The sequence below is a fragment of the Etheostoma spectabile genome, chromosome 17 (assembly GCF_008692095.1).
Source record: "Etheostoma spectabile isolate EspeVRDwgs_2016 chromosome 17, UIUC_Espe_1.0, whole genome shotgun sequence".
Taxonomy (NCBI): Eukaryota; Metazoa; Chordata; class Actinopteri; order Perciformes; family Percidae; genus Etheostoma; species Etheostoma spectabile.
Window position 1 is genome coordinate 17,812,007 of NC_045749.1, and position 13,821 is coordinate 17,825,827.

At 39.1% G+C, this 13,821-nt stretch overlaps 2 protein-coding genes across 6 annotated transcripts in view; both read left to right on the top strand.

Moving 5' to 3' along the window:
• gpatch11 (G patch domain containing 11) overlaps positions 1-1,831 on the top strand; it is a 2,527-nt gene extending 696 nt beyond the window's left edge. For both annotated transcript variants that reach the window (XM_032541587.1, XM_032541588.1), the window contains exons 3-8: positions 48-89; positions 190-310; positions 422-512; positions 750-905; positions 1,576-1,657; positions 1,737-1,831. In XM_032541587.1, the coding sequence (XP_032397478.1) occupies positions 48-89; positions 190-310; positions 422-512; positions 750-905; positions 1,576-1,657; positions 1,737-1,792 (548 nt within the window). In that variant the 3' untranslated portion in view covers positions 1,793-1,831. The remainder of the gene's footprint in view (positions 1-47; positions 90-189; positions 311-421; positions 513-749; positions 906-1,575; positions 1,658-1,736) is intronic.
• A 1,105-nt stretch (positions 1,832-2,936) lies between these two features.
• eif2ak2 (eukaryotic translation initiation factor 2-alpha kinase 2) overlaps positions 2,937-13,821 on the top strand; it is a 50,654-nt gene continuing 39,769 nt past the window's right edge. The window contains exons 1-16 of one of the 4 annotated variants that reach the window (XM_032541586.1): positions 2,940-3,238; positions 4,039-4,165; positions 4,612-4,685; positions 4,790-4,939; positions 5,062-5,194; positions 6,136-6,203; positions 6,291-6,381; positions 8,392-8,423; positions 8,507-8,549; positions 8,640-8,719; positions 8,866-8,985; positions 9,826-9,960; positions 10,061-10,277; positions 10,367-10,510; positions 10,639-10,740; positions 12,770-12,949. In XM_032541586.1, the coding sequence (XP_032397477.1) occupies positions 3,144-3,238; positions 4,039-4,165; positions 4,612-4,685; positions 4,790-4,939; positions 5,062-5,194; positions 6,136-6,203; positions 6,291-6,381; positions 8,392-8,423; positions 8,507-8,549; positions 8,640-8,719; positions 8,866-8,985; positions 9,826-9,960; positions 10,061-10,277; positions 10,367-10,510; positions 10,639-10,740; positions 12,770-12,790 (1,632 nt within the window). In that variant the 5' untranslated portion in view covers positions 2,940-3,143 and the 3' untranslated portion in view covers positions 12,791-12,949. Of the gene's footprint in view, positions 3,239-4,038; positions 4,166-4,611; positions 4,686-4,789; positions 4,940-5,061; positions 5,195-6,135; positions 6,204-6,290; positions 6,382-8,391; positions 8,424-8,506; positions 8,550-8,639; positions 8,720-8,865; positions 8,986-9,825; positions 9,961-10,060; positions 10,278-10,366; positions 10,511-10,638; positions 10,741-12,769; positions 12,950-13,576; positions 13,640-13,821 lie in introns of those variants that run through there. The other 3 variants (XM_032541584.1, XM_032541585.1, XM_032541583.1) reach the window with 3 other exon arrangements.

A 13,821-nucleotide genomic window follows, 5' to 3' on the forward strand; every position in this document is an offset into this window, starting at 1 on the left:
TCCATTTGTTGCTTGTGTAATACCGTTAGTCTCTGTTACCTTTACAGGAGCAGGAAGGGTCGATCCAATTCCTCTTAATATTAAAACCGGTAGGTGATACCTATTCATATTTATATTTAGTGTATTTGGAAACAACATGTGCAGTCTAACTGATGGCTTACATGTATTATTCTTGTTATGCTAAATCAGACAGAGGTGGCATTGGAATGGAAGAGGTGAAGAAAAGAAAAGCAGAGGAGGAACTTGAACATTATCGTCAGAAAGTACGAGCCAGGCAACAGAATGAGACCAAGTCTCTGGAAGATTTTAGGTGAAGTTTGCAGCTTTCTATGAGATGTAACATGTCTCTAAACATGGCCACCCTCCTATAATACACATCTTTGATAGTCTGTATGTGTAATGTTGTAACTTTTCATTCCAGGTCAAGAGTAAGGACAGAGAGAGAGGAGCGAAAGATCGAAGGAGATCTCAGAAGGAGTCAGCGAGCCTGTGAGCAGCTCGACAGTCAGAAGGTTGGAAGAATTAAGGCTATAACACAGGCTCATGAGCACATCACAGAGTGAACGCTGTTTTTTGTGGATCTCTACTCAGTCTTTCTGCACTGAGAATAAATACAAATGTGCCAAGTAAATTGCAATCCCCTAATCCGGAGAAATAATTCTGTATATTCTGACAATTCACTCTACATCATTATAGAAACAACACTTGGAGTTGTATGTGTGAATAATTTGGCTGAATTGTCTTTTCAGGGCATCACTGTGCCTCGGGAAGACTGGTACTGGCCTAAAGCAGAGACAGATGACGATGATGACGGTCTTAAGGAGGAGGAGGAGGAGGAGAAGGAGGATGGGGAGGACAAGGAGGAGGAGGAGGAGGAGGAAGAAGAGGAGATTGTGGAATTAACCGTTAGTATTTAGTTTACCTTGTGTATTTAGTGACAGTATCATGTGTAATCCTAACATATGATCCCAAAACCATTTTGTTGTAAATGTATGGTAATATGTCATCATTTTGGTGCATAGACTTTTTGATGGTATTGGAAATAGGATGCACTGGTACATTCTGCCATTGTATTGTAGACAGCTGTGATATTGGCAAATAACAATTTTATTTATACAACACCTTTCATTACACAGAAACCCAAAGTGCTTTACATTAAAAACAGCATAAACATTACAAGAAAGAATACAGCAAAAGCAACGACACAACAAGAATATATAAAAAAAAAAAAAAAGCATGCACACACTGTGCAAATCCCCAGTGCCTGAGAAAAAATTTTGAATTAAGTTTTGAATGTGGACACAGTTGTGATGGATCTCAGCTTGTTCCAGAAAGCAGGACCACAGTAACTAAGGGCTCCTTAATCGGACCTGGATCTAACGCTGGGTATAACCATAGACTGTAAATATTTACACTCTATAAGTATAACTAGAAGACCTCTGCCTTATGACCTAAGAGGCCTGATGGGGTTGACATCAGTGATCATATGGTACGATAAATGCATCTAATTGAAATATATGCTATGATATTCAAAGTAAAATGAAAGTGTATGTGATATATGTCTCTCTGTTACAGTCATTTGACAAGCTGCAAATTTTGACATCCTACTTGAGAGGAATCCATTTTTACTGCATATGGTGTGGGACAACATATAATGGTAAGAGTGATGACGACATGGCTGTAGTTTTATTGCTTTTTTTATTGCCTCTGCTGATATATTGTATTTATTTTTACAGATGAAGAGGACTTGTGCTCCAACTGTCCCGGGGATACAGCAGTAGACCATGAATGAACTTCATAAAAACATGCACAGGAGTTCCCAATGGAAAAAGCAGTTACAAATGTTTGACCATGGAAGCATAATATTTCATATGCAGTTGAGGCAGTAGGTGATCAGAGGTGGAGGGTTATTTATTTACCATCCCCATTTGAATCTGTTTTCCATCTCTGGAAGGACATCCAGAACAATGTGTATAGAAAGTAACCCTTTTTGAGGGTGGTGGTCTTGAATTTTCCTTTACATTTAGAAATCCTGTAGGAAATTTACCATACCTTTTTAATGTTTATATTTTTGAAAAGATGCACTTTGAAGGGAAAGATGCTGTTTTTTTTAGAAATGTTTTAAGAGCAATTGCATACCTGTGTTTTCATTAAACGTGTTAAGAATCTTACCTTGTGACCTTGTTTTAAGTTAGCTACTAATACAATCAATTACTTTGGGATTGATTTACAAATAGATGTACTCCTAACTCTCTTATCTAATCCTAATACTGCCATAATAGCGCATGTGCTCAATTGTGAGTTTACATGTGTTTTAAAATTATATTTATTTCAATAGCCTGTCTGGTGTCGCCGCTGGATTTCGACACCATTTTTCCCACCACAATATTGGATGTAAATTCGCACCAGTAAATACACTACGGTTTCCTTTTTGCTTGTTTGCAAGGCCCAAGTTACCTCAGACTGAGTTTGTTTCTGAAGCGCGAAGGTAAATGGACGTCTATACCCTGATAAATTCTTGACAGTAAGCTTCCTCGGCGATTGTTTTTTGTAATTGGGATTGACAACTCCAACTCCCATGACTATTAGCTGTAGGCGCGGTGGTAAAGCTTTTTGGGAACTGTAGTTGTTGCTAAAAATTAAGCGCTGTCCTGTTTTATACAGTATATGGTTTTATCCCATAGACCGTTAATAATATACAGTCTATGTTTTATCCCCAAAAAACTTCCATTGAAGCTAAAACATTTCAAGAAGACAAAGACAAAACAAAAACCAAGCAGACGTAAGTTAAAACACCCGTGAAAATAATTATTAGCAGTAGCGCACCGAACATTAACGACTGCTAGCCCAAATAAACTTAGCACTTTCAGTTCTCTTAGCTAACACATAAATGCTTTCACTACACTATCTTCCCCACTGTTAAAAACGTAACCGAGGTGATAGCTTCCACTTGGTTCATAACCAATTTTTTATATTTATGACATCATTTGAAGGAGCCATGTTGTGTGACGTTGCCGGAGAAAACGAAACTTACTGTGGGTAAGGCTGAAGTGAAACAGCCCAGGCGTACGAACAGGGGAAGACGTGGAAGTAGAGTTGAGATGAAAACGAAAAATATGTGGTATTCCGACTAGTCGTTTATAATGAACGTAGCTAAACTGAACGAATATGCACAGAGACAACGCTTGGAGCTGAAATATGAGGACGTTGGGTCCGTTGGCCCTGATCACATTAAAACGTGAGTTGCATACATTCTCTGGTGGGGTTAACGACCTGCATGCATGTTCTGTATGTATGATTTAAAAAAGAAACTCTGGGACTTTAATGGGACATACTCTCATTGAATGGAGGGATAGAATTTCCCATGGCGTTGGTTTGTAGAAGAAATAGGAAATGGGTGTATTCTATGTTGTTTTTAGGCCAATCAGTGTCCCAGCTGTTGTCACCTGAACTTTTTCCTTACCACATTTAAACCACGCAGGCAATAGATGCAACACTGTATACCTTTAGAGTTGAGTTCCTATATTAGGAATTGTTTCCTGCATTATATTTAAAAAAAACAATTAAGAATAAGAAAATGTTGATAAATATGGCATGGTATGAGTGTAAGGCCACTTTAAACAAGACTATGGATGCGAAAATGTTGAACCTTAATAGTCTTTAAGTATTGTTTCTACTGTTACTGTGACATTGAGTTAGAATTTGATTTTTTTTTATTTTGGATTCGATACTCAACTCATGTATCATACTGACACCAGTAGTATACATTTAAAAATATATTATAATACTTTTATTTAAGGTAACAAGCTCTAGTACTTGCATGGCAATTAATACATACACATATCATAGTATTTTTCACATGCAATACAATGAATGACTTTACATTAGCAGTCCTAAACAGTTTCCTAATGAGGCCCTAAGAGGGTCCAACATATGTTAATAACTTCACCTGTGGGAATGTTAATTAAGTCTGCAAATTCATGTCTGTACTCCTTTTATTATCTTGTCTATTTAACATTGTTTATATTTCTTTCTCAGATTTACCCTCAGAGCAGTTCTGAATGGTAAGGCATATCCTGATGGAGTGGGGAAGAACAAGAAGGAAGCCAAACAGAACGCTGCAAGAAACGCCCTGACATGCTTGTTGGAGGAACCAATAGACCCTGTAAGATTGTTATATGTCTTTATTGATCTACTGTATTTGTAGAACTACAGAAGTAAGTAGTAATACACACTATTTTCTCCTAGCCTAATTAAAGTCCCAGGAAAGTGCTGCGGGAAGTAATGAATTGACATGCATGTTATTAGCCGTAATATTGTCAAGAATGCAGTATTTTAAGAGTTCAAATAAGCTGCACTCTAACTACTTAAAGGTCCAATGATATGATGATTTTATATTGGGGGGGGCTTGACCAACTGCCACTTTGCTTGTTTGAAAGCCATAATGTCTCTCTGAGCTTTCATTTTCTTAAAGGCAGAGCAGGATACCCAGATCACCATTTCTAGTCACTCGGGGACCATAGGCAGGCTGGGGCTAATGTTAAAAAAAAACTCATAAAGTTAACTTTTCATGCCATGGGACCTTTTTAATATAAAGTCTTTTTTTTCAAGACTGAACATGCGAAATACAGTGGCACGCCAAGCAAATCAAAGGAGGAATTGAATCAAAATGTGTTGGACATCTGGTGAGTACAAACAATGGAGACACAATTTTTTTCTGTTCAAATATTTTAATTGGGTTTGGTTAGTAAAGGTTCTAAATTGATTCTGATGTGTCTCTGTGTTACAGTGAAAAGACAAAGAGCTTGAGTTTGAGAACTACTGGCGAAGTATTGACAGACACAAATTACATAGGAATGATCAACATCTACTGTCAGAGAACAAAGCTTTCCCATGACTACATCTTAGAAAAACAATGCGGTCCACCTCATAACCCCCAGTAAGTATGATTTAACCTTTGTAACCTGAATAGATACTACAGACAATATTTAAAATCCCTTGATAGATATGAGAGATGAATCTTAACAAGATGATCTAAATATTTCCTTCCTGCCTACATAGGTTTTTCTACAAACTACTGATCAACAATAAGGAGTACCCTGTGGGTGAGGGTAAGAGTGCCAAGGAAGCCAAACAGAAAGCAGCTCAGCTGGCTTTATCTGCTCTTCAAGAACAGACAGACTGGGACAGCAAGGTATTTCATATATATATATATATATATATATATATATATATATATATATATATATATTTTTATACTGTATAACGATCAGTTTTTCTGCGCCATAAAACCATAGCTGCCACAGCTTCCTTTGAAATTCATCACTATATAATATGCAGTCTTCCTTTTTACTTTTTTGTAGCCACCATGTAAAATAAAAAAAAATCAACATTATAGTTTTAATCTGGCGAAGGTACAACACTTCAAGCTTTACAGCAGGTTTTAAGCATCCTCATTATATTTACACCATTTATTCAGAAGTTTAAACCAAGATCAGCTTTACAGATACTACCCACGCTGTCCATTGTAAATGTAGTTTTGTGTTCAACTCTCACCATTGCTGTGCATGCAAACACATTTACAAAGCTGTGAGTGATCATAATGACATTAAGGGTGTATTCTAGGGTTAAAGTTGTCTCGTTTTGCAAGTTCTTGCTTCACAACGCCGCAGAAGAGAGTCTGGCTATTCCACGTAGCATTCTTGGATGGAAGAAAAACCTGCTCTGGTTTTTAGGCATTTCTACGTTCAAAAGTTGTTTTAGTTGTGCAACAGAAATCTCAGATTGGACAGATAGTCTAGCTAGCTGTCTGGGATTACTCTGCAGAGATCTGAGGAGCAGTAAACCATAGTCCTCAGAAATTGACCGGAGTTTAAAATGCCAACACAAAGGAAGCCCAAGGCAACAGATGTCCGGCGGAATTTCCATCAGCAACGGAACAATCCCGGAAGTTGAACGTCAAGGATACAGACTAGGGTTAAAGAGATCTGGTTGCATCTGCCACTCTGTTATAAAACTGTATGTTGCAGTGTTGCTGCGTCGGTATCTCCATACCAGGGATTCCCAAAGTTGGAGCATCAATTACTATAAAACATGTTACCGTGTAACAGCTGAACAGTTCCTTTGTGCATTCAGGTATCTTTTTGCCCAGCTGTGTCTGAAGACAGTGCGCCAGCCAGGCTGTCCACCCCACCAAGCACACCGTAAGGCACTGACTGAGCAGTACAACAGATGGTAACGTTTATATGTTGGGCATAATCTATTAAAGTGTCTCAATGTATTCTCCAAAGGAACTCCCATGATGCAAAATCAAAAAGCGTGCCGTCATCTCCAAGGGACTCAGCTGTTTTCAGCAATTCATTGAATCCTCCCAAGGATAAGGTCTGTTATATCCTATGTGATCCTGTGAAAGCTGCCACGATTCATGTCAATGTTTTTGTAATGTTTAGTCTATTGCAAAATATGAGTTGCTTTAACTTTGCTATTAGGTTAGGAACAGGCCCGCATTATTCCAATGGAAATCAAAGATGTTGTAGGTAGAATTGGGAAGATCCAGGACATCGACAGCTTCTCAGTCCCTCCCCCCTTTGCTGCTAAAGCCCAAACAGTCTCCTAAGCCCCTTCCTCCACAAGGGACAATGAATGGATGTGCATTAGCAGTAATTGACATGCAGTTAGACACCCCCCTCCCCTGGCCCTGATTGGAGGATCTGAACAGGGAGCGGTGGATTTCACAAATCGTATTACAGGCTGTAGGCGGTGCCAGAGCAGCTGGATTTTTTTTTAAATTACCTTATTAATGTAGTTCTACTCAAATATAGGGTCAGTTTCAGCAAATATGACAGAAGGTTAGTTTTACTTTAATACATGTAACACATTTTTATTGTCAAGACTCGAGTCCTGTGCTGGCATTAAGGGCACAGCTCTGAAGTGGTTTCAGTCATATCTGACAGACAGGTCTTTTTCTGTAAACCTTGGCCTTTTACTCAAATAAAGCCCGATTGACAGCGGGGTGCCTCAAGGCTCAATTTTAGGCCCCCTTGTTCTCGCTGTATATGCTGCCCCTCGGATCAATCTCCTAAAATACAACATATCTTTCACTGCTTTGCAGATGACGTCCAGATTTACCTACCTTGAATTCTAAAACAAACTCAGTTGAAGCTCTGAGTAAATGCCTACATGATGTAAAAGACTGGATGTCATTGAATTTTTTGAACTTAAATGATAAAAAAACTGAAGTTGTAATTTTTGGAAAGCCCGTTGTCTCTGGTTTTAACAATGCTCTTGGTCCTATGTTCTCAAATTGCTGCCCACTTGGTAAAAACTCTTGGTGTTTTATGGACAGTTCTTTTAAACTCGATAAACAAATCAGTTCAGTGGTAAAAACAAGCTTTTTTCAGTCAGACTTCTTGGGAAGGTCAAGCCTTACCTGCCCCATAGAACTGGAAACAGTTGTTTTTGTGGGGGGGGCCATGCCTTGGATTACAAATCGCCTGGACTACTGTAACTCACTGTACTATGGCCTTGAGCAGTCTTCAGTTAACCGATTACAGTTAGTCCAGAATGCGGCTGCACGCCTGCTGACCCCTGTACTGTCGTCTCTCCACTGGCTGCCTGTCGTTTTTAGAATCCATTTTAAGATCTTATTGTTTGTTTTTAAATCTCTGAATGGGCTGGCACCATCATATTTATCTGATATGCTGGTTTTGCACGCTCCAGTCAGAGCACTCAGGTCCGCTGACCAGTTGCTTTTAGACTGTCCCAGAACTAGACTGAAGACCAAAGGGGACAGAGCTTTCTCGGTGGCAGGTCCTAAGCTCTGGAACTCTCTCCCTCTGAACATTAGAGCAGCTCCCGCTATTGAGAGTTTTAAATCACTTTTAAAAACTCATCTCTTTGCACTGGCTTTTAATACAAGCTGAGCTGTGACATTTTGTGGTTGTATTGATTTGAGCACAGCTTTTTATCTGTTGTATTTTTGTTGTTTTGGGCATATTCAGTTTTAGATGGTTTTTCCGGATATTTGTTATGCCTTTTTCTTATGTTGTTATCTATAATTGTACAGCACTTTGGGGCGGTAGTGACTGTTTGTAAATGTGCTATATAAATAAACTTTAACCTTGACATTGCTAGGGAGATTTTTATTATGTATTTGGTGAGAGTATACACAATACAATTATACTAGTATTGCAAGTTACATTTGTTATTGTTATTAAAATAGTTTGTTCTCAGCACACCAAAAGCACTTTTTTCCAATAGACTCTGAGCTCTTTAGATTACCAAGAAGTAAAGAAGGACTTTGTGCCTTTTTTCCTCGTTATAATGGAATTTGAATATGTGTACGCGTAAATATAAATGACTATATATTTTTTCTTCTTTCCCAATACATAGATTAAAAGTCCTGATGTGAAGCCCAAAATAAAGTAAGCCATCTTTTGAGACTCACTGTAAAGCTACATTATATTTCACCAGTTTTTGCTGATTGTTCTTCTTCCTGTATTATTAGAATTGCAGCAAATTTTCCAAATGCCTACAAAAACAGGAAAGAGGTAAAGTAAACAGATGTATTCCATTGTAGTTCATCTTGTTTTTTTAAAAACATTTTAATCTCTATATCATGACTTTTTTTATTTATTTAGGATATAATGGTCAATTCCAATGTCAACAATAAAGATAATAGTCAGAGTGAGAAAACAACAAACCAGTCAACAATCTCAAGGTATGGAAAATAAAAACATTGAATTACAATATTGATACACTTATGGAATGATGTCTAGCACTGCAGTGTTTATACATATTTCTTTGTTTTTCATAAATGATAATATATATATATTGACCTTTTTTCCTTGTGGTTTTTCTCAACAGGTTTACATCAGATTTTGACTTCATAGTGTGCCTTGGCAAAGGAGCCTTTGGTCAAGTTTTTAAAGCTGAACAAAAACTGATAAAGAAGTGTTATGCCATTAAGATTGTTCGCTGCAAAGAGTAAGTCAAGTATGACAGATGTTTTCATTTTGTTTTCATAATTTATTTTTCTTTAATTCATTATTTTTCATTAAAGCTGCAGGAGGTAACATTTAAAACAAAAACAAAAAAGCCAGAATTTTGAATTAGAGTGAGACCTCTTTCTGCTTTCTTCCATAGCCCAAGCCCCTTGCATCAGTCAAGTGGGCATGCAACCGCTGCATAAACTGCAGGAACTTTTACGAGTACTAACCCTTCATTTCATCTGGATGGCATGCTGTGAAATAGCGGCAATTCTAAATGACCATTCCTTTTTCTTTGTCAAACCCTTTGAGATGATACACTGTGATTCAAGGCTCTTTTAAGCTACGTAAACAGCTTGAATAAGCCACAGCTTTGAGCTAGGGTTAGCAGAAGGCTAAACTACCACATTTATGTTTCCTGTGCTGTGTGAGAGGAGACATAAACACGGCAAAGCAGACCATCTCGCCTGACTGTTTTTAGCAACTAGACTACTTTAAAAAAAAAAAATGTGTTCCTATATGTACTGTATATAGGTGGATGAAAATAAAGTCTCCTATAGTTTAACCTTGAATTGGCTGCAGTCTTGAGCTGAACAGCCAATAATAACACACTCACTCTCTCTCTCTCTCTCTCTCTCTCTCTCTCTCTCTCTTTCTCTCTTTTTGAAATGACCTGTGATTTACTAAACCTGAATACAGAGCCAAGGATGGGGTGCTAGTTTTCTCTCAGACCACTTACATTAAAATATTCTGCTAGATTAATTTTTGCCCAACAATGCCAAAAAGTAAACTGCCTCCCCAAGCTTTCACCAAGTCATGTTCTTCTTCTTCTCCTTAGTATAAAAAAAGCTCTACGAGAGGTGATGGCCTTATCAGACCTCCATCACAACAACATTGTTCGATACTACACATGTTGGTTGCAAGATTCAGGATACCAATGGGACAAGGCAGATGACAGTGGTAGCACCTCACAGTAAGTCATGTCCATTTATTAAAACCCTTACTGAACTGTACTTATTTTACTGAATATGAAGGGATGTTGTGCCACAGTTTTTCTGTTCCTACTTTTCTAGGTCGACTGGTAGTTTATCGGGAAAGTACCTTTATATTCAGATGGAGTTGTGTGACACCAGAACCCTTAGAGTGTGGATCGACGAGAAGAATATTCAGAATGTGAAGAAATCTCTGCGAGACTCCAAGAGAAGAGATGAAAGTCTAACTATTGCTCAGCAAATGGCCAGTGCAGTTGAGTACATTCACTCAAAGATGCTCATCCACAGAGACTTGAAGGTGAGACAAACTGAATAAAATCATCATTTATTACATCACATCAGTTATGGAGCTGCATATTCATTTGTTTATTTCTCCCCCCTGGTTAGCCCGCCAACATCATGTTTGGGCTAGATGGAGAAGTGAAGATCGGAGACTTTGGTCTGGTCACTGATGAGAACGATGACGATGCTGAGAACCTGTTGGAGAGAAGTGTGTACAAAGGGACCCCGTCTTACATGGCTCCTGAGCAGGTGACTTTAGATGCATCTGTATTATTAAATATGTGTTGTCAAAGGCAAACCTCTGGGGATTTGAAGCGCTACTCGTGCTGTAGAGCTAGAGTGCCTTTTGTTAACATTGTGTTCTTGTTTTATGACAGAAGAAGAAGAGCACTTATGACCGAAAAGTGGACATATTTGCTTTGGGTTTGATATATTTTGAGCTCCTTTGGAACCTCTCTGTCGGCAATGAAAGGAAAGTGGTGAGTTAATTAAATCTTGCTATATGTCGATAATAACTGTTAATTAATAAATGCTTTTTGCTTTGTTTAATTCAAAGATAAGCAATTTACCAGATGCTTAGAGACAAAGATTGTCAAATTCTTTATAGAAGACCATAGGTGTTTCTCCCAGCATTTTAACTTGTCATAGTAGGAAAATCACAGATGTTGCTTATAACATTAACAACGGTTTCATTATATTCAAATCTATCAGTATGTCATAACACACAACGATTTAGCATGCACAATACCAGGACCCTGAAACTGAAGCGGCTAAATGGAATTCAGCCATCATTAGAAACTTTAAAAAAATGAAACTTTTATTGGTCACATTTCCAGTATCATAAAATGAAATTCAGTTAGGGCATTTAACCCATTCGAGTATGAGGAGCAGTGGACAGCTATAAATACAGCATACGGGGAGCAACTCGAGGTTCGGTGTCTTGCTCAGGGACAGTTTGAGATGTAGCCGCAGGAGTATAGGATTGAGCCGCCAATCTAGCCACTTTACCTCAGCACCACAGCCGGAGCCTATCGGGGCCTTTGCACGAAAGTATTACTTATTTTGCTGCTAGAACACATAGCTAGTTTAAAATCTGCAATGTATCCCTTTTAGTCTATGCTACAGTGGGGAGAACAAGTATTTGATACACTGCTGATTTTGCAGGTTTTCCTACTTACAAAGCATGTAGAGGTCTGTCATTCTTTTCACAGGTACACTTAAATTGTAAGATACGGAATCTAAAACAAAAATACAGAAAATGACATTGTAGGATTTTTAAATAATTAATTTGCATTTTATTTTATGACATAAGTATTTGCACACCTACCAGCCAGTAAAAAGTCTGGCTCTCACAGACCTCTTAGTTTTTCTTCAGAAGCCCACCTGTTCTCCACTCATTACTGCACCCGTTTAACTGCACCTGTTTAAACTCGTGACCTCTATAAAAGACACCTGTCCGCACACTCAAACAGACTCCAACCTCTCCACACTGGCCAAGACCAGAGAGCTGTGTAAGGACATCACTGAGATGGGCTACAGGACGATAGGCAAGCAGCTTGGTGAGAAGGAAACAACTGTTGGCGCAATTATTAGAAAATGGAAGAAGTTCAAGATGACGGTCAGTCGTCCTCGGTCTGGGGCTCCATGCAAGATCTCACCTCATGGGGCATCAATGATCATGAAGAAGGTGAGGGATCAGCCCAGAACTACACGGCAGGACCTGACCTGTGTTTGGAGGAAGAAGATGGATGAGTACAACCCCAAGAACACCATCCCAACCGTGAAGCATGAAGGTGGAAACATCATTCTTAGCTTTTCTGCAAAGGGGACAGGACGACTGCACCGTATTAAGGGGAGGATGGATGGAGCCATGTATCGTGAGATCTTGGCCAACAACCTCCTTCCCCCAGTAAGAGCATTGAAGATGGGTCGTGGCTGTGTCTTCCAGCATGACAACAACCCGAAACACACAGCCAGGGCAACTAAGGAGTGGTTCCGTAAGAAGTGTCTCAAGGTCCTAGAGTGGCCTAGCCAGTGTCCAGACCTGAACCCAATAGAAAATCTTTGGAGGGAGCTGAAAGTCCGTATTGCCCAGCGACGGCCCCAAAACCTGAAGGCCCTGAAGAAGGTCTGTATGGAGGAAGGGGGCTCAAATCCCTCCTGCAGTGTGTGCAAACCTGGTCAAGAACTACAGGACACGTATGATCGCCGTAATTGCAAACGTAGGTTTCTGTACCAAATATTGAGTTCTGCTTTTCAGGTGTATCAAATACTTATGTCCTGCAATAAAATGCAAATTGATTATTTAAAAATCATACAGTGTAATTTTTCTGTATTTTTGTTTTAGATACAGTCTCTCACAGTTGAAATGTACCTTCATGATAAAAATTACAGACCTCTACGTGCTTTGTAAGTAGGAAAACCTGCAAAATCAGCAGTGTATCAAACACTTGTTCTCGCCACTGTATATTTTTAATATTTTCACCGCTTTACCTTGCTGTCACACAGCTCTTTTCACCGGGAACCTGAAGCTGTTATCTGTGCTCTCCTTCAAAGCCACCAGACTCCCATTGATAAAAACAGCCATTTACCTTGCAGAAAACAGGAGTTGCTCTTCTACCCCTGCCTTGAATGGTTAGTTGCTTGTCTGCTGTTGTCTCGATCGTTTAGTTATTTTGTGCCTTTCTTAAGTATTAAGCAAAAAAAAATTCTGTACTAAAAGTCTGTGCTAGCTGCTAGTGAAGGCTAACGTCACCTGCACTGCATTCCATAGCAATCACCTCGGTTTGTGTTGGCAGCCCGCCTAGGAAGGCCTATTTGTTGTGAACATGATTATTTATAAATAAAATCTATTTAAACTGGAACGTGATTATAACTTCAACATTGCGATAGACCGTTTTATAAAAGCAATAGCTCACTTCAGTCCGTGATATGTTGTAATTATATCACAGCTAAGCGGGTTGTAGCTGTGGTAATTTATCACAACATACCACAGCCTGTCCTGAGCTAGTGTTGTCCAACACCACATAGTGGATACCCAAAATTTGCAACAGGTCATTTTTAGCATCACACACTCCGTGCAGGAAATGTCTAACCTGTGCCACAGTCATAGAAATTCATGGCCGCATTAACCGGCGTCCCGGCAGAACCGCACACAAGGTGCGTTCAATGCTTAACATACAGTATTATTTACTCATGTGCTTTTCCTACTGTGACATGTCCAAATGCCGTCTGTGGAAAAGGCCTGTTGAAGAGTTTATATATTTGTATCATGCCAATTGTTTTTCTTCCTTTTTCTCGCTGCATGAACTCCAGATTTGGGAGGATGCCAGAAACCAACAATTTCCTCAAGGATTTCTACAAAACTTTCCCTTGGAGGTAGACCAGCATTCTTTCTTTCACTTGACAGATAAAACGGTATTTTCCTCAGGGCGGCTGTAAGTTGTAATGGTCTCCAACAGGGGAGTACTGAGGCTGAGGGTTATATATACAGTACAGGCAAATAGTTTGGACACTCCTGCTGCCCTGGTTAAAAAAACAATGCAACTGATCTCAGCTGA